Here is a 20876-nt window from a genome sequence, read left to right as displayed (position 1 = left end):
ATGGGTCAAATTAGTTTGAAGCCAATTAATGTCTATTAGGTCAAGTTAATTTCAAGTCTGATTTAGTCATTCAGGTTTTTTCAGATTGAGTTTCAAGTTCCCGTTTTGGGTCTCGGGTCATTTGGTTCAAGTCTCCAGCTTCACATTAACTTTTTCAGGTCTAAAAATAACTTAAAAATTTACATATTTTGCATGAGTATAAAACTTATTTATATGCATATCCTCCAAATAGACTTATGAGTCAAGTAAAAAACGCGTAAATATTTTTTCCCATTTAGCTTTAACGTATTATCTATGAAATAGTGCCTAATTCAGATCCAATAGAAACAACATTCATATATAACAGAGTAATAAGGTAAAGTACCAACGGATTGTGGCGTATTCCGCAATGAAGAGGTGCGTTCTATGTTGCTTTTAGGGTGACATTGAAGGCAATGAAGCAACAAAGAATTAAAAAATGATCGATACAAGAATCAAAGTGGTGCACTAACAACGTATAGCTACATCCACATGTAAAGGAGAAACATTTTATTATCTTTTAGGGGAGAGAGTAAAAATCACAAATTAGAAGGTTTATATACTACCCTTCAAATGAACCTAAATAGAACAGGCCTAAACACAAAACAAAAATAGAAACAATGTACTAAACTGAATCTACAAAAATCTTCAAGACCACTGTGCTTGATACTTCCTCTATTTTTTTAGTTGACCCATTTCTTTAGGCACACTTACTGATCCACTAATTAAAAACTTAATGTGTGCAATAATCAATAAGCAAAACTTGCAACAAGTTGATATTTTGAAAATATATATAGGTGAATCTAACAAGATTCTACATAACTATATTTTTCCTTGAGTACAGATCACAATAGATAGTCAAATTCATGTATGTGACTGGTGCTAAAGTCAAAATGAGTCATCTTAAAAAATGAAAGAAATATGTGAGAATTAACATTTACTATATCATGTTTTATCGTCAAATATGTTAGTGAAGTCCGCAATATTAGTTTTTTTTCGTTTTTTTTTAAATTTATTATGGATTAAATATATGAAGTTGTGGGGTGTAATTCTAGTCGGAGATATATGTAGATAAAATATGCAAACGAGGTATACAATACTAGTATTGGGTTAATTGTGCTATCTAATGTGCCTTTGAGAGTTGTTTATTATTATGAGAAGATTTCAGCTATCGCATATGCAATTGTGCATCCAGCACCCCAAACACCACATTAAGAAAATAAAAATTGATAATAATTGTCCCAACTATGGACTATCTTTGTCAAACAACTTTTGATTATTTTGGCCCAACTTTTAAGTCAATTTGACAAAAACGGATCACTTGACCTAGAGATCAACTGTAGCAGGTAAACCAAGGGTCACGTGAAACTCACGTGACTTTAAATGAAATTTTTCTTTTCCTTTTTCTTATCTATTTTTTTTTTTCTTTAAGGGTTATTGAACGCAGCCCCACTTTTCCTTATTTTCACATGAAAGACTTCTTTCTATAAAAATCTTCTCTCCTCCTCCTCCCATACTTAGAGAAAGACAAATTACAAGAGACGAATAAAACTTGAATTTGATCTTCAAGAGACGAATTGAGCCGTATGAACTCAAATCAGTTGTAAGATACTTGTTTTTTTTTTCCAGAAATATACAAATTTGTGCAATATCAATCAAGAAACATCACATACCATTTTCTGTAAATTGAAAGAAACGGGGTAATATGTTTCATACAATTTGTATATATGAAACAATATGTTTATATACAAATGCACTAAATAGTTGATACTAATTTGTGCGTTTATTGTCCAAATCGATCAATAATATTCGATTCGGATAAATCGCGGAGCTGGCCAACTTTTTAGTAAGATATCCTAATATTTTACAAATTTTCACTTTAGCCAAGGATCCAACTAGAACTATGGTATTGCATTTTTTAAATAATATTCTCTATTAGAAATGAATTTCCTAACATTTGACTCCTTATTACTGAAGAATTGAGTCCCGCAGTTGAAACAACACCCACAAAGTCATGGGAATGGTTTGATAATCGATTGATATAGATTCTTCTTGGTGGAGACCACATATTGCTAGAAATAGTGTACCAAAATTTCGCGTAATTTATGTGAAATTTTTTTCAATAATTTTATGTGATTTGTGTGATTTAATGTCCAGGCCAATAACTGATCATGTGATATGCACGATATAGATCAAGATCAATGTCTCATCAAGCTGAGTGCATGAAACCCTGAAAAACCATTTGGTTTTTATGTGAAATGTTTTTGTCTAATTCATTAATGAAGTTAGCTTAGATTATGTTTAGGGTTTCCAAGATATTTCGTTACAATTGTTAAGATGATATTTATGTTGAGGGAATCATTAAGAATACACCTTATTACAGTGAATTTTTCACTGATTATGCTTACCAACAACTATATTCCAACTTGGAGAGCATTGCGTGATTGGGATATTGAAATGGGTACGTAGGATACATAATATAATCATAATTATCTCCCATTCACATCAGGGTGAAGGGTCCTTGTTTCTAGAATTAAAAGCTATCGTCAGTTGTGAGAGAAACGAGGGATATAAACTATATAAGTTTCCAGAACGTGTAGATGTGGAGAAATTTACATGTGTGTCATTCATGGCAAGCATAATCATAATCTTTCGGATCGGATATCAACGTTGAAATTGCTCTTATTGGCTAGGTAAGTAGAGATGAGCTCAATTTGGTAGGCTCATATGTCACCTAATCAAATCATAAAAATTCTTAGTGGGGTCGATGAAGAGAATTTAACTACAGTGGAACATATAATTTTCTCCTTACATGTTGCTATTTGGTAAGTTGAAATGATGATTTTACCATAATATATTTCACCATATACCCTTGACAAATTTTTTTATTCACTATGTACCCTCGATGTTTTCAAAATTCACCGTCTACCCCTCAATTTCTTGATAATTCACCATGTACCCTTAATGATCAACGATTATCAATTTTTTTAATCATTAAGCCTTGATTCCATTACTAAACCTTATTTCACCCTTATTTCACTCATTTATCCTAACAAATTAGCATTGAAACAACACATAAGGCCAAATAAAAAGCAAGAGAGTTATAGAGGAAAATAGCTAAAAGGGGTCATTTGTGGTGTTTTGATGGTGTTCAATTACGACTACCGACTCAGATAGGGCTTAATTAGGATTTAGTAACAGAATTAGGGGTTAATGATAAAAAAGTTGATAATCGTTAATCATTAAGGGTACATGGTGAATTATTAAGAAATTGAGGGGTATACGATGAATTTTGAAAACATCGAGGGTATATGATGAATAAAAAAATTTGTCGGTTGTATATGGTAAAAAATTCGTTTATTTTATTGTTTCCATGTTCTATCGAGAAGTTCTTTTTTCGAAGTCTAGCATTTTTTGGTTGCAACAATGGTTCACAACATCATGATAAAGAGCTTAGAAGGTGACTTCCTAATATTCAAACAAATAATAAAAACCAATAATACTTAAAACATGATAAAAATAACAAAAACAAAGAATACTTAATACATGATATATATTTGTCTATACTAATATATTAAAAGGCGTTCCTAAGCAAGGAACGATGCCACGTGGCACCTTCGCTTGGATTATTTTATGCTATGTCGTAATCAACATACACTTGAAAAAATAGAAGATGCATTATGTAAAATTTGATCTCGAGATTACAAGCATATATATTAATGTCTTAACCACTAAACCAAGTGATACTTGATGTTATTATTTCAAAGTAACATATTAATAAATAAAAGATATAATTACCCAGTGTGCAGCCCGAGCCTAAAAACTAGTTATCACTCTAATAACTGAACAAGTACTTCCTAATGCATTTTGTTCTGTTCAACCTTGAGACAAATGAAAATTTCCAAACTCTTACGTGACAGCAATAACCTCATCAATATGGTGAAATTGGTCCTCTACACTCAAACGCGACCACACTTTGCATATATTGGATCTTGAATTTTGATATTGAGTAAATCATGTGAAGTCGTTGTAAAAGTAATAAATTTTAAGGTTTTGTTCTTTTTTTTTTTGGCAATTCAAAATTGTTATTGAAAACCAAAAAAAAACTCTTTGGAGAGTATACAATCTAACCTATCAACAACACAGTCCACAAGAGGACTAAACTATAACAAACAGTAAACAACACAAAGATACATAGGAAAACTATAAAGGAGCTACTGAGATGAGAAGTTGTCTTTGCTTCTCATTGCAATTACAAGCTGTGTTAAAGAGAATCTCCCTGATCAAAGCTAATTCAGTAGTACTTTGCTGCTCAAAAATCTTTCTATTTCTATACCTCCATAGAGTGTAAACAGTCTCAGTGAAGAGTATCACAAGCACTCTATTTTCATCCTTCTTACTTCGAGCTTTCTCCTGCATCATTTTTAGTAACTTCTGCAAACTCTGCCACCAGAAGAACTCTTTTAATCTGGTGTATCAAATGAGTCCAAATACTAGCTGAGAATTTGCACTGAAAGAACAGATGCTGGACTGATTCAGTCTCTGTATTACACAGACATCAAATAATATTACAACTAGGCATCCACTTGCTGATTCTATCACAAGTCGTCAGTCTGTTTTAGAGTGAAAGCCAAAGGATAAATTTGCTTTTGGGACTACATTATTCTTACAGATGATCTTCCTCCAACTGACAACCTCAAATTCTCCCTGAATAATCTTATAGGCCTTCTTGATGTTGAACTGACCATTATGGATAACTTGCTCCCAGCCACCAATTTCTTCTAATATCTCTCTAGGTTTGATAATCTTCCTTAAACTCCAAGAAAGGTTGTTAGTTATAAAAACATTTAGTGTTGTAGTATGCTTCAGATAATAAGCATCTACCCATTTTACCCAAAGCTTATCAGCTTTGAACTCTATATCCCATAGGTGCTTGAGCAAGGCAACTTGATTCCAACTTGTCCTTTTAACCATGTTCCGACCACCAGCAACCTTAGGATAAAAGAAATTATGCCAAGCAACTGGAGCTTTCTTAGAATCAAGGGTTTTCCTTGTCCATAAGAATCTTCTACACACCATTTCAACTGTTTGATGAGCTTCTTGGGCAGGGGAAAGATGTGAGCCCAGTAGTTCTGCATACTACTAAGAATGCTTCTAATAAGTTGCAATCTCCCAGCATAACTCAACATATGAGCCATCCAAGCTTGAGCCCTTAGAGTAATCTTGTCCACGGATGAATTGTGGGATGTAATTTATTTATCACACTGGTTAATCAAGACAATATTCTATCTTGGCTACTAATTGTTTGTTTGATTCAACTTGCTTAAAATACCTGAGTTCTTAGCAGCCTCAGGCCCTCGTATATGCTTTTCTATTATTTGGTTTCATTTCGGTAAATTTGTTGCGTTTGAAGAAATAGGATCTTAATTTCAGTTACATGTTTACACTCTATTTGTATTGCTTTTGATATTTTTAAACTACCGGTTTATAGGAATGTGCAGTATGATTAATTAAGAGATAAATTAATTCTATATTGAAAGTTAATTACTTTCTCTATTTGTCTCATACTTAAATGGTAAGAGATACCAAAAGATCAGGTTGATGGGTTATACCACTTGCAGCTCTTACCACCACAAGTTTTTTTGTGCAATTTTCCCACCTTGATTTGTCTACAGCTTCTAAATCACCACTTAATCACGTTTTCCGTTAATTTTTTCGTCTACCCCCTAGATAAGCACGATTTCCCCCTTTCACCACCTTCATTCACTACTTCACTTGTAACATTGATGACTCTTCAATCTTCACTTTTCCACCATTTTCTTTGTTCTTCAATCTCAGATTCCTTCTTTCTCTTTCATCATCATCAACCTTTGTTGCTGTCTTTGACATTCTCTCTCCATATCAGTTCCAACCAGACATTGGATCCCAAAACTTGCCAGCATCAAATCTTCATCTTCTACCTGGGTTATCATCTGTCCAGGTTTTGCAAAATGCTATAGGAATCCCACACACACATTTTCTCTTTTGAAGGGGACAAGAGTGGATTAGTCTTCTTCCCAATTGCCTACAAACAAAAACATTGGAACCCGATTTCAAAAGACTTCAATTGAAAAATTCCTAAATCTGTGCCAGCAATCAACCAGATTCTATCTCAATTGCAAATGTTTATTAATCCACATTGAAAAAAAATCCTAAATTGCGAAAAGCAACTCAATTCGTACCTTCAAATTTAATTCTTTCCTTGCAACTCCATCAAGCAGCTCCAAGTCTACCTATTGAAAACCTCAAATTCAATGCAATCTGATTTGTAAACCCTAAAATTTGGATGCAAATGTGTTTGTTGAGTTTATATAAGCAAAGGAGGGAAAATCGTGGTTATTTGGCAAATAGCCGTTGAATTAACAAAGGGTATAATGGTCCATAGGAAAAATTTGACGGAAAACATTATTTGGTGGTAAGTTTATAAATTTTGGACAAATCAAGGTGGGAAAATTGCGCAAAAATAACTTGTGGCAATCGCCAAAAAAGTCCTAATCTGATTGAGTGAAATCGTGCAGAGAGATTGTCCGTTCCTTAAACTAGAAAGTAAGAAATGAGCCTAAAAAAGGGAAAGGCAAAAAGAAAAGGGATGGGGAGAAAACAAAAGTTCAGTGAGGAGTTGATCCCATTACCTATGTGGTGGGTGACTCTATAGGTTATCCTACCACTGAACCAAGCGTTTCATTCTGCTTTAATACGATGCTGCTTGTTTATATTTTTTTTCCCCCAGGTTTTTTATGGGTTCAGCTGAATCCACTGAACTTCGCTAGATACCCCCCCCCCCAGTGAGGAGTTGATCCCATTACCTATGTGGTGGGTGACTCTATAGGTTATCCTACCACTGAGCCAAGTGTTTCATTCTGCTTTAATATGATGCTGCTTATTTATATTTTTTTTCCCCAGGTTTTTTGTGGGTTCAGCTGAATCCACTAAACACTACTATTGTTCATCACTAGTTAGATTTGTTTTGTCAGGGTATGACAATTTATCCAGATACATAACCTTTATTCTTGATATCCATACATGAGTGTTCACCTGTCTTGGTTTGTAGTGATGTCAAACTTGGCAAACTTAGCTGTCAATAAGCTTCTATCTTTTGTTGATTAAATTTTCCCTCAGTCTCACTTGCTCGTAAATTTCATCAGGGTCATCTGTATGCCAGATGATGAACTAGTTTATATTTGATAGGTTTTGATATATGCCTATACTGACAGTCATTGGGTTAATGTTTTCTGCCCAGAGATCAGATGAAGCCTATTGAGTCTTTACCCTTTCACGAAATCTTGTGCTTTAAGAAGGTTGACAAGCTTCAAACAGTAAGTCTTTTCTTGACCTTTTAGCCCTGGAGGCTTTTTATAGTTGTAGGTTCTCATAGAGGAAGATTGGTTCTGTATACCGATGATGAAAAAAGAAGTTTGGGTTTTTGCTAGTTGATGAGATCTTGCAGTCTATATCCCACCAAAGCTCGTAACATTATGTTTGCTTGAGACCATTGTTCATTTGTCTTGAACTATGACTTATAAAGTTTCTAGCTCATATACTTGAAGGCGAATGACTTCAGGGATGAAGTCTTTAGCATCTCTTATGGACTCCTTTTGCACTGAATCGTAGGATTAGCTTTTGTGTGGTTGAGTAGATGTGATTTGTCTTTTCCTGGGGCAACAGTTTTATCTTTTTGTAGACAAAATCTGGATTAGTGGCTATGGAATGTCTGTAAATGATTCTTCTTTGTATACATTCCTTATTGTGGTTGTCGGAGCTTGACAATTTTCATCTGTGTTAGGCCTTACTGGGTGATCCTAGAAAAAGAATTCAAGCTGATCTGCTGGAGGTCCGTAAATATTTGCGCTGCGGCTGCTGCAGTAGCAGAGAAAGCAGATTGCTGCCATCTCTTCATGACACTTCAATTTTGTAAGTAGTTGCTAACATCTCCTGTGCAGTAGTGGAAATTAAGTTGTTGTATCTGTCTCATTTTTGTACTTGTGTAATATTTTGCTCTCATCTAATTCCTTCGGTTTCCAATTTCTTAAAAGTAGCCTTTGTAGCTGCAGGCTGCAGCTAGTCTACTTCTACTTTTAGTAAAAGTATTGCCTCATCTCTACCGGATTTCCTTTGCTACTACTTTTCTTTTCATTTTTCTTTAAAAATAAAGGATGTTTTGGTCAACAAGACAACAACCTGCTGCTTATCTGAGCTAAGGCATTGGCTGATCTGTACAACATGGAACTTCAAAATCCTCTAGTGGTAGGATGTTCGTTGGAGGAGTTTTAGTGTTTTTTCTGCAAGACTATACTATATATTGGGTCAAGTTACGATTGGTGGTGGCTGCTTCAGTGAGAGAACTCCAACAGAACTTCAGTTTTCTTCTTATATTTATTAACATATACCAATTTAAAATTGTGAAGTTGGTATTCAAATTATTCAGAAGATATATTATGTGATATTTTTGTACTATTACTTGATTTGCAATTTCTCCTGTCCAGGTATATTCTGGCTCAAGAGCATGGTGATATCATTAATGTTCACGATTGGTTCCAATCTTTTAAAGCCATTCTCGTAAATCCATCTATCAAAGCTAGGAGTAAGTCAAAGCATTCTTCAACACCTAAGAAAAAGAAAAATACTGAACATTCGGATAGCTACAGTGCAGCGGCAATTCAGTATCCTTTATCAATATTAATAGTATTCTGTCTCTTTGTCATTCTTATGTTGTCAATGTGCACTTATAGAATCATAGGACTATGGATTTGCTTATTTATTAGAGATTTCATGGCCATGTCTCTACTTGTAGCTTGGTATGGCTTTTTTAATTATATTTTTTGTTTAGCTTCAATCGTCTTTTACTACTAACCCCAAGAGATGATAAAGCATAGGGCAAATATTTTACCTTTCGGGTTCATGCCAATTGCTGCTTATTCATGATTCTAATCATGCTTTCTTGCACTGGGAATCGTCCCATAAGTTCAGAATTTTTTTGGCTTTGATATCCTTAATCTTGTTTTTGAAAGAGCACGTTTCTGCAAGGGAGTTTCAGAGCTCCAGGTTACTGGACTACTTCGAATGCCTACGAAAAGGCGCCCAGACTTTGTGCAGAGAGTGGCCTTTGGACTGTAACAAATCATAATTATTACTCGTGCCTGAAATTGCAACTATGCCATGAATTCCAGACTTTTAGGTAGCTATTCCCCTACTTCTGTTTTCTGTACTCTTTAATCATCCTGCACTTATCCTATTTTAATTTCCATCGCAGCCTGCAGAATTATCGGTGCTTGCATGTTGTACTTTATAGATCAAAACAGAGAGAGATGTGAAGAAGACCTTGTCACTACTAAAATCACATTATCACGGACCATGTTGGTTCAGCTTATGTAAGCTTCATATCAAGACGTGTGCATATGATATTTTACGCTTTAGAATTGGTTCCGCTGCTCATTTCCTGGTGGGCAATAGAAGTACTTTGTAACGTAGAAGTATACGGTTTCTTAATTTTAATGAATTGTCATAAGCACGTCATTAGTAAATACTTCAAGTTTTCCAGTATCTATCGGGATATAAATTTGAAGAAGTTTCATAACAGTTCTACTTTATATATAGCTCTGTTCAACGCTTGTTGGCTTGGAGCAACCCATTAATGTGTTGTGCAAGACAGTATGAATAAGCTAACCTTTGAGATATAATTGAATGAAAAAAGCTCATGAATGTGTGCTACATAGGATGCTTGGCAAAGCCTCACCCCGTCCTTGCTGATAATTCATGAAAGTTTGATCTGTAAAATTTTGTTGGCTATACACTAACAATATTCAAGGTGCTCATGAAAGGAGTAAAAATCTTAAATGAACCTGGAGTGTGCTCGTGTCCTCGTAATTTAAAGTGAAGTTGGTACAATGCTAAACTTCCGTACCAATTTTAGATTTGGTATCAAATTTACTTGTACTTTGGTAGCATATTAGAAGTTTTTGGTATCGAGTCTGAATTTGGTACCAAATTGACTCATAATTTTGTTACCTCCTTGAATAGGGATACAAATCCATAATTGTCCTACCAAATCTACACCTAGGATGCCAGTACAAGGGAAGGGGGTGAGGACTGAGGAGAAAATACATTTTTGCTCTTTGTGATAAGGGAGGGGGTAGTTAGTAAGATTATTCTAATAAATTTGCTATGTACTTCCAACTTACTTCCTCTGTTTTTTTATCATTCTCACTTAGAATCTTGACACTATTCATAGTTAGAGAAAATCTTCTCAATTTTTTTCAATTTATAAGAAAAAATATAATCATGTGAGGTCTTGTTTGATTCGTCTCAATTAGTACATTATTAATATTCAATCGTTATAATTTTTACTAATATATAATGAAAGATATTTAAGTTTAAAAATGTGCATTGAAAGATGTGCACAAAAAAGTGAGAAAGATAAAAAAAAACAGAGGGAGTACTATTTATACCACCGAATACAAGATATGCTTCGTTATTCTTTTACTCACAATATTTTGACTTTTAAGTTTACCAATGCATAACTTAAACCCTTCATATATTCAATTATAGATATGTAAAAATCATTAAAATTAAATATTGTGAAAATATACATTAAGATGAATCCAACAAAATTTTATGTGACAATAGTTTCCCTTACATATAAATCTCTAAAGGTGGACAAATGCAAACAAATGAATAGTATAGATTCTCAACAGTTGCAAGTGAAAGAAAATAAAGGAAATATCATTTTATCCTTGTCCCCATCAAATTCTCTATCCTCATTCCACTATCTAATCCCCATGATTTTCGTCTGATGTACAAAACACCATGCAAAAGCAAAACAAGAAATTGTAGGTTGTTAATTGTCATAAACAACAATCTTCCACTACTAAGCTTCACCCTGCAAACCCCTACTTCCAGAAGATAATAAAAAAGGGGGAAAAAACACTATATATCCCCTTCTGTTTCTAAGATATCCCAGTTATTGCATATTTTAGCATTTGGGCAGTGCTCAAACAAAAAACACAACACAATTGCTCACTCTGCAAAGAAACAGATCACTTGCACAATCTTTTTTAGCATACACAAGCTACAGCAAAATTAATCACCACAAGGCGTTATTAGAACTAACCACCATGACACATTATATCAGGCGAAAAAAACTACTGCATCAACATATGAAAATATCAACTTCGCTGTCAGTAAGTCCTTGAGCCAATGCTTTTTCCATCTAAACCACCTACAGATCAGCCCCTTATAGATCTGGCATTCCCTTTCCAGTTTTAGGATTATATGTCTCCTCCAGGACAAGGTCCAACGGGGTATCCTTAGGACCAGCTGCATGAGAAAGAAATGTATAAGCAAACGAGAGAAGCACAAGATAGATAGCCCTACAATCTGAATATCAACAATATTTCACAAGCTTTTGTTATCAGACGTGGACAAAGATAATGGTAACTTGCTTGCAGTAGTTGCTTTTTACCATAGTAATTATTCTGAATCACTGCCCTTGGGTAGAGTAGAATCCAATTGTATAAGCTCTTAATCAAGTATACAACACAATGGAAAAATGAAAAATGCAACTAGGGAAAAAGGAAAAGAAAATGTCAAGCTTTTGTATCCATCCTTTTACAATATACTTCCTTTTGGTAGTGTGGAGGCTCCATGCTTAGAAAAGCCAGACCCTTTATCAGGTACTCTCCCTCAAGAAATAAATGTGGTTTCCACATGCTTCTTAAAACTATGATCACAATGTGCAAGAGAGTAAACAAAATCCTCCATCAAGACCGATTGAAATAGCATGGCTTTGGGAAGGTGAGTTTTGTATTTTAATATGTAAGGCCAAAGTTAGAAAGTTACCTATCATTCATTTCTTTCTTAATTTCATCACATTTCTAATAATGGTAATCTTTTGACAAATGCTTCTAACTTAATAGATATTCTCAGTGGAAAAAGCAGGAGGTTTTTCCCAGTAAACAGTTATTATTAAATAGATACAACAATTATTTTTGGAAGAAGAGAGTAGTGTATTATGCAGGCGTATTCACTACCTGACACATTTTTTAAAATAGAATTTCGATATTTGCAACTGCAACTCTTATTTGAGACTTCCTGTAGATTTTTGTAAAAGCAATTTATCGAGCAGGTTTCATTTGTAAACTATTCATTCGCTCATCAGAAAAGATTGAACAATCTGTTTCACATTGATTTCTTTTCTTTGATATTTCAAAGCTGAATAGTAAAAGATAGGTCAAGAATGGCAGAATCAAAATTGAAACATTTGGAAAAAGGAAGTTCGACTTTTAAGGCCTCCCGAGGCAATTTGGCAGGGTCCTATATATGCTCATGAACAGCAATTTTTGAAGGAATCTGCTTCATCAGTTCGCTTTCTGACAGATACGTAAAAAAAAGCACTCACATAGCTACAGATGGACTCAATATATATGTTTCTGGAATTTCACCAAGTTTTCATCTCTCTCAATCTGTTATCATCTCTTCCTACTTTCCTACTCTATACCCCATCATGACCAATTTTTTGTAAAATTTTTTACTGAGTAAATCATGCTGAACATTATCTCTAGAATTCTTTGAGAATACTATGACCATTATCTTTCTATAAGGCTATGCTTCTTCCACCTGAATACCCCTAAATCTCAGCCCAGATTTTATTTCAACTCTTTAGACTTTATTTCATCTTATCTAAACGTATGATGGTATGAGCCTAAGCTCAACTAACATTTAATCGTGAATTGAACTTCTTAAGCCTCAGTTGAGCTTACTGGTCTTTATCTGAACAAACTTAACCCCAAGAAACTTTAACTTTTTCTGCATTGAAAATAACAAACCCTAATTTAGTCAACATGCATGACAAGAAGTTCCACATTATGGCCCTAATTGCAAGATAAAGAAAAAGCCACTATCGCATTATTGCAACAAAGAGCTCTCAGCAAACAATCATCAGATGAAAAACCTTCCAGTATCTCCATCACAAACAATTTGCCAAATTTCACTTTTATCGACGAAATTCGTTAGTTTCCTATACTAATGTATCAAAATTGTTGAACTTCTTTCAAATATTAATTTTGCAACATTTACCACTTGTTTAATGAGTCACGATATATTGATGGAACATAATGGTTAAAACTAATTAAAATTGACCATTAAGTCAATTATATCATGTTCAACTGAGAGGGCGTAAGTATAAAATGTCAAACAAGGACAGCGGATTGCAGAATGTGAAAATCAGATACATACGAGCAGTAGGTCTTGGCGTGGTTCTTATCTTCAAAATCTCAGGACGAGGGATTATAGACCCTGATGCTCCTATACCCCTTGAGATTCGAACCTTTGTACCATCCTCTTGATATCTAATCCCTACCTTGCAAGGTTTTCTGCACAAAAGAACATGAGTCAAATATACAGTTGGAGTTATTATATGCATAGTAACTAGTAGGTCGTTGGAGAGAATTGACCAGTAGGATATATACCCCGTAACTGGATCAACAATTTGCACATTTGAAACGTGCAGTGGAGCTTCAACTGTAAAAATGCCACCTTCATGACCTTGCCCTTGTTTTATGTGTTTTTTGACCTGGCAAGTTCAATAAAAAAAGAGAAAATAGAAGCATAAGGAATATACTACACCATGCAAACATCCAAAAGAAGTTTAAGAAAACAGCGACATGCAAATGTATATCTGAATTTTGATCACATTCCTCATGGCTCTTTTTGGTTGGACTGAAACCTTTTTAATGGAATTTGATTTTTCATGGAAATCATTTTTCAAGTTAAATCCAATTGTAAAAGAATTAAGAAGGGGAAGCATAAATAGGAGAAACAAAAAAAAAAGAAGGTAAAGGATAATATGAGAAATTTGATTTCCTCCGTTTAGTATGGAAAATGGTTTCCATCCCTTGGGAGAACTATTTTCCACCCTTCACAAACTCCAACAAAATATAATGGGAAAACCAATTTTTGAGGAATATGCTTTCCTCTCAACCAAACACTCCTTAAAGTTAAATAATGACATCATCATTTAATATGTTCAACCCTGCAATTTATTCAAGGAATTAAGCAAGAACTCAAACCACATACCAGTACATATATGTGTAACTCAATACATTCTACGAAAATGGGACCTGCAATATATATGACTACTCCCTCCGTCCTCTATTAGTTTACCCCTTTCTTTTGCACAGAGTTTTAGGAGGAATAGTATTGTGGGGCATACAAAGAGAGAAAAAAGATTATTTAAACTTAAAGTTGAATATATGTGTGATGAAAAGTTTGTGGTCCCATTCCAAAAATAGCAAAAAAAAAAAAGGGTAAACTAATAAGGGACACCCTTAAAAGAAATACGGGTAAACTAATAGAGGACGGAGGGAGTATATTCCAAGGAAAATTTGCCAAGAACTACTTTAAATAAGTGCCTTCTTATAATAAAAAATAAATTGCAAAAAGTTATTTTGCGCATTAACTACCTTTTGAGATACTATTTTTTGCAAAATCGTACCAATTGCTGACATCAGATGTCAACAAAATATCAAATGCTGCCCCTCACCTGAGGATTATTCCCTTCTTTTTAACTCTTTATCCTTCTCTTATCCCCATTGCCCCCTCATCACCACGAATCAACCAAGCAGCAGCGGGAGCCACAAGGAGGGAGAGAGAAAATAAGGGCAGAAAGAGAAGCAGTGCAAGAAAGTCAGACAAAGATTAAGGGCAGGTTTAAGGGCTTCAAACACTAAACTTTTGTGGCTAGCAGATGGTATTTTCTGGCATCAACGGGTAGCCGAAAAATTGGTGGTTTGTGGTGGTCTTGTGGTCCAAATAGAACTAGAAAAATGTAAGGGACAACTTTTATTTACATACGAAAAAACCTCATATGATGTTTTATCTTTGCTCTAGCATCTGAGAGAAGATTGTTCGGGTATCAATAGAGTGCTTGAACCTATCTCATGGCTATCCTTCTGTTTAGTTCATAGAGCAAAGAGATGAAGGAGAAAGAAGGGTGGTTATCGTTGCTCTAGCATCTGAGAGAAGATTGCTTGGGCATCAATAGAGTACTTGAGCTTACCTCATGGCTATCCTTCCGTTTTTGTTCATACAGCAGAGAGATGAAGGAGAAAGAAGGGGGCTTGGGTGGGGAACAGGGAGGAGAGCAGAACGATCAAAATGGTATTGAGCTGGGACAGTGGTGGAGATAGGATGAACGGCAATAAAGGAGGAGGTGAAGGGAAACAACTAAGGAAGGAATACGAAGGCAGAGAGAGAATGAGGTATTTCGTTAATAAGGGAGAGGGGGGGGATCACGTTTGGTGCACATGAGGGATCAACGCTGAAATATGGTCAATGTACCAGACTTCATGCCATATAAAGTATGCTAAAAGGTAGTTTATGGCCAGATATAATCAACCTTAATCTTGAACAACTTTCAAGACTTAAAAACCAGCACAAGTACACTACTCATAAAATAAAAATGATAAGCCCATAGCAAATCTATACACGATCCGTACCAGAGACAGTTCCTTCTTCATTGTAGTATACTTGCACAAATCGTTATAATAAATCCAAATTGTATTTATATGATTTACAATTAGAATATGAGATCATAAAAAAATAAGATTGCAGCAAATATCTCAAATGGATTTAAATCAAGTTCCCTGGAATTTATTCTCTGGGAGTATAGACTATAGAGTACAAATACGTCATTTAATGCAGCCATGCTTGCGAAACAAGATCAGAGATTATCAAGTTGCATGCCAACAAGTTGTCCTTGGAAGCTACTTTTGGTCACCATCCAAGTTTCATGTGTTCAAGTCTTTTGGGTGCTAGAGGTTGCGGAAAGATTGAAGTACATGACAGATTAGTTTCACGAAAAAGGAGGTTAATGGCTCTTCGGTCTATGCCACTTGGAAACAAGTTTGAACAAAATGGAAGCCTTATATCAAAGAGCTAATACAGAATATTATCTTCAATTGGATTAATGGAGTGACAACAAGGTGATCAGAATGTGGTCTTGGAGTTAGACATGTTCCAGTTCATCATGATTCTTAGAATATTGCTCATGATAAGAAAATCTCTTTAATCCCTTATTCCTAACAAAAAGCCTGCTTTCAGAAATGAGTAAGTTCAACTTTAAAATTTGCCATATAACCCTAAATATTACTCTTAACTAAGAACTCCAAGGAAAACTACCTTATCACTCAATTACTTGAAAATTACCCTTAATAAAATGTTGCCTGCCCTAAATCACAGTATTTGTAAATTTGAAATACTGAGCAAAACATCAAAGGAATTGATTTCCATGATAACATTTGAATTCAAATTTGAAGAAAGAATCTTACAAGATTTTTTCCTTCAACTAAGACACGATTCTGAGATCGAACGACACGCTTAACGGTACCCGTTTCGCCTTTATCTTTACCCCTAATTATCATCACCTGTTTATAAATTCCAAACAAACAGAGGTTCAACAACAAAATCAAAAAACTACAGATTAAAGAAAATAAATGAAGGGTAATAATTATTTATTACATTGTCTCCTCTCACAATCTTCCAATTCCGGATGAGTTTTTGAGCTGCTTTCCATCCCATTTTGCCCTTTCTCTCAAATAGTTGAATGTATGAATTTCTGAGAAGAAGCACTAATTAAAATGGAAGGAAGTGCAGGGTCCCTCGCAGCGTCCCTCGCACTCACGGACTCCCTCGCTCGCTCACCACAAGCTTCGCGTCAGCCCCACTCGAACTCCGTCGAAGACTCGCGAAGCCTTCGAGCTTCTCGCACAACCTCACAAAACCGCTCGCGAGCCTCGTCACTCGCAGCACCTCGTCGCACAGCCCCACTTCGCACAAAACCCGCGTCCTGCTCGTCGCACCTCCTCTCGCGCAGGACTTCGAACTACCTCGCTGGTTCGTCGCGCTCAACCAACCTCGTCCAGCCTCGTCACTCGCACACCTTGACGAGGATCCGCGAGGGGGACGAAGACACGGACGAACAACGAGAGCGAGAGAAGAGGAAGAACAGTGAGGGGGAAGAGGAGAGCAGCGAGAGAGGAGAAAGGAAAATTTAGGGTTTTTAAAAATTTTCTCCTCTTCTTTTCCTTTTTATAGCCTTCTAAAAGTGGTAACTCTAGATCGGGTGAACTCGCTTTAACCTTTATAAATCCGAAATTAACACAACCGACTCGTATTAATATTATTATATTCTTATTATTCTATAAATAATATTAAGATACCTTTTTATTATTTTCTTGATATTTCTTAATTATTACGAATTAATTCCAAAATTACGGAGTATTACATTTTGTCTTTTGTTCTAGGAGAGAGGAGCAAAATAATGGAAACAAATAAAACCCCTTTTAAACCCTTTTTTTACCGTTTAGAGGGCCTGATTTCGATTTTCGACCCCATCCCACTAATTAGAGTCTAGCCCACCAATTCCGGATGAGTTTTTGAGCTGCTTTCCCAACAAATATAAAAATTGTGTTAATTGTATGAAACTCTTCTTTATAAAATGGTATCAAAAAAAAGATGTTAGAGAGAGAAAATGCTCCTCAACCTGAGAACCCTAGAAAAAAGCCCCAATTCAATTTCTCCTTTATCCTTCTTCTTGAGCCTCTTCGTTTCCTCATATCTTCAATCATTAGCTGTGGTGCCTTGTTTCAGAGGAAGATTAAGCGTCTTATGGGTTGGTTGCGTTTAATTGTAGCCCAAATCTACCCTAGGTTTGGCTATAATCAATTTCCCCCAAATCAATTTAGTAGCTTTCGGCGGTGTAAATCATTATCTCGAGTTTCGCAGTACAATTATGACTTTGGGTGGAGTGCTAAGCTTATTAATCTCATTCAAGTCATCCCCCAGAAGACTTTTAATTGGATTAGGGGGTTTTTTATCCCCAAATTTAAGTATAAAATTTTATGGGTTTCTAGGGTTCTATGGTTCAGAGCATTTAATGCTTGTGTGAGGTCTCTTCTCGGTTCTGATAAGGTGTGCTGCAGTGGCATTCCTTCCTGTTTTATTGGCTACTTTTTGGAGTTTAGAAGCCTTCTCTCTCCTGTCCTAGTTCTGCAGAGGAATTCTAAAAGTTTTTTGAAGAGTTCCATTGCATTAAATGTGATGGAATTAATCATCTGGCAAGCTGGTAGCATTTTCTTGCTCCTTTTTCATTGGCAGGTAACTAAAGGCTTATAAAAGGCGAGTTTTGGTAGGTATGTTCTTCATTCTCTTCTTCTTGCAGCACTGGTCTCATATTCTTTTTCTGTCAAGTATTTACTTCTCTTTGAGTTCGTTTTCATTTATTATGGCAACCCCTCCCTCTTTTAAAGAGGTTGTTCTTGGTAACCCTAATGTTGTTTCTTCTGCTAGTTTAAATGTTGAAAACCCTGAAGTTAACACTTCTCATAGGTCTGCTTCTCTTGAAAATCTTAGCCAGGACCCCCTCCCCCCCTTTTTTCCCCACAACCCTTGTTTTAGATGACCTTCCTCAGGTCAAAATGGACATTGAAGAGCTTTCTAAATCTTGTTTATTTGCTAAAATGTTGTCAGCCCCTTTAGATGTTCGAACTATTAGAGCTCGAACAAAGACTGATTGGAAGTTCATTAAGGGGGAAGTTGAGTATCTGGAGATGGGTAACAATTGGTTACTTCTGAAATTCTCAAATCCTGCTGATGTGTCTCTGGTGTGGAGTGAGAGGCCCTGGCATGTTCAGGGTGATCTTCTCATTCTACAGCCATGGAAGCCTTTTTTGATCCTTACATGGAGGAGATTAAGTGGGTAGACTTGTGGGTGAGGATTCCACGTCTGCCCACTGAGCTCCTTAATTTTGACTCAATTGCTAATCTGTTAGCAGCTAATGATATTGGGGCCTTGATCAAGCTAGATCAAAGCTCTCTGTTGAGGAACAAGATCAGATTTGCTCGTGCATGTGTGAGGGTAAACATTCAAGGCCCTTTACTGGAATTTGCTGAGGTATGTAGGGTTGGTGACTTGGTTCATGGCTATGTCATCTGGTATGAGGACTTTTCTTCTGGTTGTTCATTTTGTGGTGAATGTTCTCATGAGATTGATCTTTGTCCTTTATTAACTGCTCCAAAAAAAGAACTTATAGTGCAACTCCTTAAAAACCCTAAACAGAAAGACCTTTTTTGTCCATGGCTAAAGCTTCTGGCCAAGCATTACATGAGACCACTGCTGAGCAAGCACAAGTGGTCCATGTGCAATCCAAACATTTTAAAAGAAATGCTGCTATCACAGTTCCCCCTTCTGTTGATCCTATTTCTACTAAGAATATGTGGTATTCTCCCCACCCCTAGAGCTTCTGGTATTGTTATAAAGGATGCTGTTCATGTTTCCAAGACTCGTGTTGGTAAGAACCTCCCTCCTCCTCCTGTGCATGGGAAGGGTAAAGGTAAATTGATAGTGGCTAATCCAGTGTTATCTGACGAATCCTCTGATGATGAAGCAACTATATTGGAGCCTCTTGTCCCTCTTCACCTTCCTAAGCCTGTTGGGATTGGGTTGGAATGTGCTGGTGAGAGCTTGTCCCCCAAGTGCTCTCCTCCTCCTATCAGAGTCTTCTGCCCATCTCATCTGGTAAGTGAGTCCCGTTTGCAAGCTCACCATTTCTTTTCAGACTCTGGGTTTGATGATGCTAGTTCTGGTAAGAATGATGATGCTACCTTTTTGGTTGATCCTGATAACTCTGAAAGTTTTGGTGAGCTCAATTCTCTTGCTGGGAATTCTTTTCATTCTCTGCATTCTGATAGCTCTTTGGTAAAGCACATTGAGCACTTGGGAATGGACCCTTCCCTCCCAGTCATTCTTTCCTCCCAATCTGGTTCTGTAAGGAGGAGGGCTGATGACATGGAGAGCGATGATGCATCCTCTGCTCTGAAGAGGAAGAGAAACTAACTGGACAACCCCCTCTTTTTTGCCCATGTGTTCATGTTTAAAACATTTTTGAAATGTCGGTAGCTGCTTGGAACATTCGTGGTGTTGGTAGGAAAAATGCTATAGCTGAGGTGAAGGACTTTTGCAAGTATTGTAATATAAAAATAATGATGTTATGTGAAGTAAAATCCCACCCCCCCCCCCCCCCTCCCTCAGTATTGTTCGTCAAGCTGGTTTTCAGTTTTTTGATTACATCCCCACAAATGGTTATTCTGGTGGGATTTGGCTTTTGTGGAAAGCTTGTAATGTTAATCCGTTTAGCTTAAATGTGTTAGTAAAAGCAGGTTGGTTTATGTCTGTCGAAATTTCTCTTTTAGACTCTAACTTTAAATATGTAGCTATTTTTGTTTATGCTCCTGCTCGAAGTGAATTTATACTGGAATTTTGGGTAGAACTTATTGGTTATGTTAATTCTCTCTCCCAACCTTTCATAATTATGGGAGATTTCAATGAAATAGGATCTCCATTAGATAAGGAGGGAGGGGCAGCTTTTAGTCATTCCAGGTTACACTATCTATTGCAGTTATTTTCCCAAATAAGTTGTGTAGATCTCCCCTTTGCTGGGTCAAGATTTACGTGGCGGAAAAAAAAGGCAGGCATGAACAATATTTTTGAAAGGTTAGATAGGGTGGTGTCAAGTATTTCATGGATCTCTCAGTTTCCACAAGCGCTAATTAAACATCATCCCTTCACTTCATCAGACCACTGTATTATTTCGTTAGAATATTTATCCAGTAAATTCAGTATAGCTCCTCCTTTCCGCTTTGAAAAAATGTGGTGTTCTCGTAAAGACTATGATACTCTAGTTAAGAAAACATGGTGCACCCGTTTTTCAGGCTCGTTCATGTACTGTCTTGTGAAAAAATGCAAGATTATGAAGGAAAAATCTAAA

General features: G+C 36.0%; 2 protein-coding genes across 3 annotated transcripts; one reads left to right on the top strand and one right to left on the bottom strand.

Annotated features, from left to right (window-relative positions):
• The first annotated feature begins 6970 nt into the window (after positions 1-6970).
• LOC125496893 (origin of replication complex subunit 3-like) lies at positions 6971-9646 on the top strand. Of its 2 annotated transcripts, none has more exons than XM_057394219.1 (5): positions 6971-7373; positions 7841-7968; positions 8541-8717; positions 9066-9232; positions 9347-9646. In XM_057394219.1, the coding sequence occupies exons 1-4, from the start codon at positions 7305-7307 to the stop codon at positions 9169-9171; spliced, it is 480 nt and encodes a 159-aa protein (XP_057250202.1). In that variant the 5' UTR covers positions 6971-7304; the 3' UTR covers positions 9172-9232; positions 9347-9646. The 2 variants fall into 2 exon arrangements, with proteins under 2 accessions (XP_057250202.1, XP_057250201.1); XM_057394218.1 differs by having other exon boundaries at positions 6974-7373; positions 9308-9646.
• A 1424-nt stretch (positions 9647-11070) lies between these two features.
• LOC104891324 (uncharacterized) lies at positions 11071-17119 on the bottom strand. Its single transcript, XM_010677003.3, has 5 exons — positions 16570-17119; positions 16380-16475; positions 13521-13624; positions 13288-13424; positions 11071-11370 (listed from the first exon to the last, which is right to left on the bottom strand). Exons 1-5 carry the CDS (start codon positions 16627-16629, stop codon positions 11288-11290), a joined length of 480 nt encoding a protein of 159 aa, XP_010675305.2. The 5' UTR covers positions 16630-17119; the 3' UTR covers positions 11071-11287.
• Between the last annotated feature and the right edge of the window lie 3757 nt (positions 17120-20876).

This window comes from Beta vulgaris, chromosome 4, assembly GCF_026745355.1.
Source record: "Beta vulgaris subsp. vulgaris cultivar EL10 chromosome 4, EL10.2, whole genome shotgun sequence".
Lineage (NCBI taxonomy): Eukaryota > Viridiplantae > Streptophyta > Magnoliopsida > Caryophyllales > Amaranthaceae > Beta > Beta vulgaris.
This window is presented reverse-complemented; position numbering and strand designations above follow the sequence as displayed.

What these genes read in the sequence shown, in the direction of transcription:
- LOC104891324 (XM_010677003.3), bottom strand. Translation starts at nt 16,629, where the DNA reads ATGGGATGGAAAGCAGCTCAAAAACTCATCCGGAATTGGAAGATTGTG. An exon ending in TAGTTGAAGGAAAAAATCTT is followed by an intron (nt 13,625 to 16,379) that starts GTAAGATTCTTT and finishes TGAACTTGCCAG; the next exon opens with GTCAAAAAACACATAAAACA. An exon ending in ATTGTTGATCCAGTTACGGG is followed by an intron (nt 13,425 to 13,520) that starts GTATATATCCTA and finishes TCTTTTGTGCAG; the next exon opens with AAAACCTTGCAAGGTAGGGA.
- LOC125496893 (XM_057394219.1), top strand. Translation starts at nt 7,305, where the DNA reads ATGAAGCCTATTGAGTCTTTACCCTTTCACGAAATCTTGTGCTTTAAG. An exon ending in AGGTTGACAAGCTTCAAACA is followed by an intron (nt 7,374 to 7,840) that starts GTAAGTCTTTTC and finishes CATCTGTGTTAG; the next exon opens with GCCTTACTGGGTGATCCTAG. An exon ending in TACAGTGCAGCGGCAATTCA is followed by an intron (nt 8,718 to 9,065) that starts GTATCCTTTATC and finishes TGTTTTTGAAAG; the next exon opens with AGCACGTTTCTGCAAGGGAG.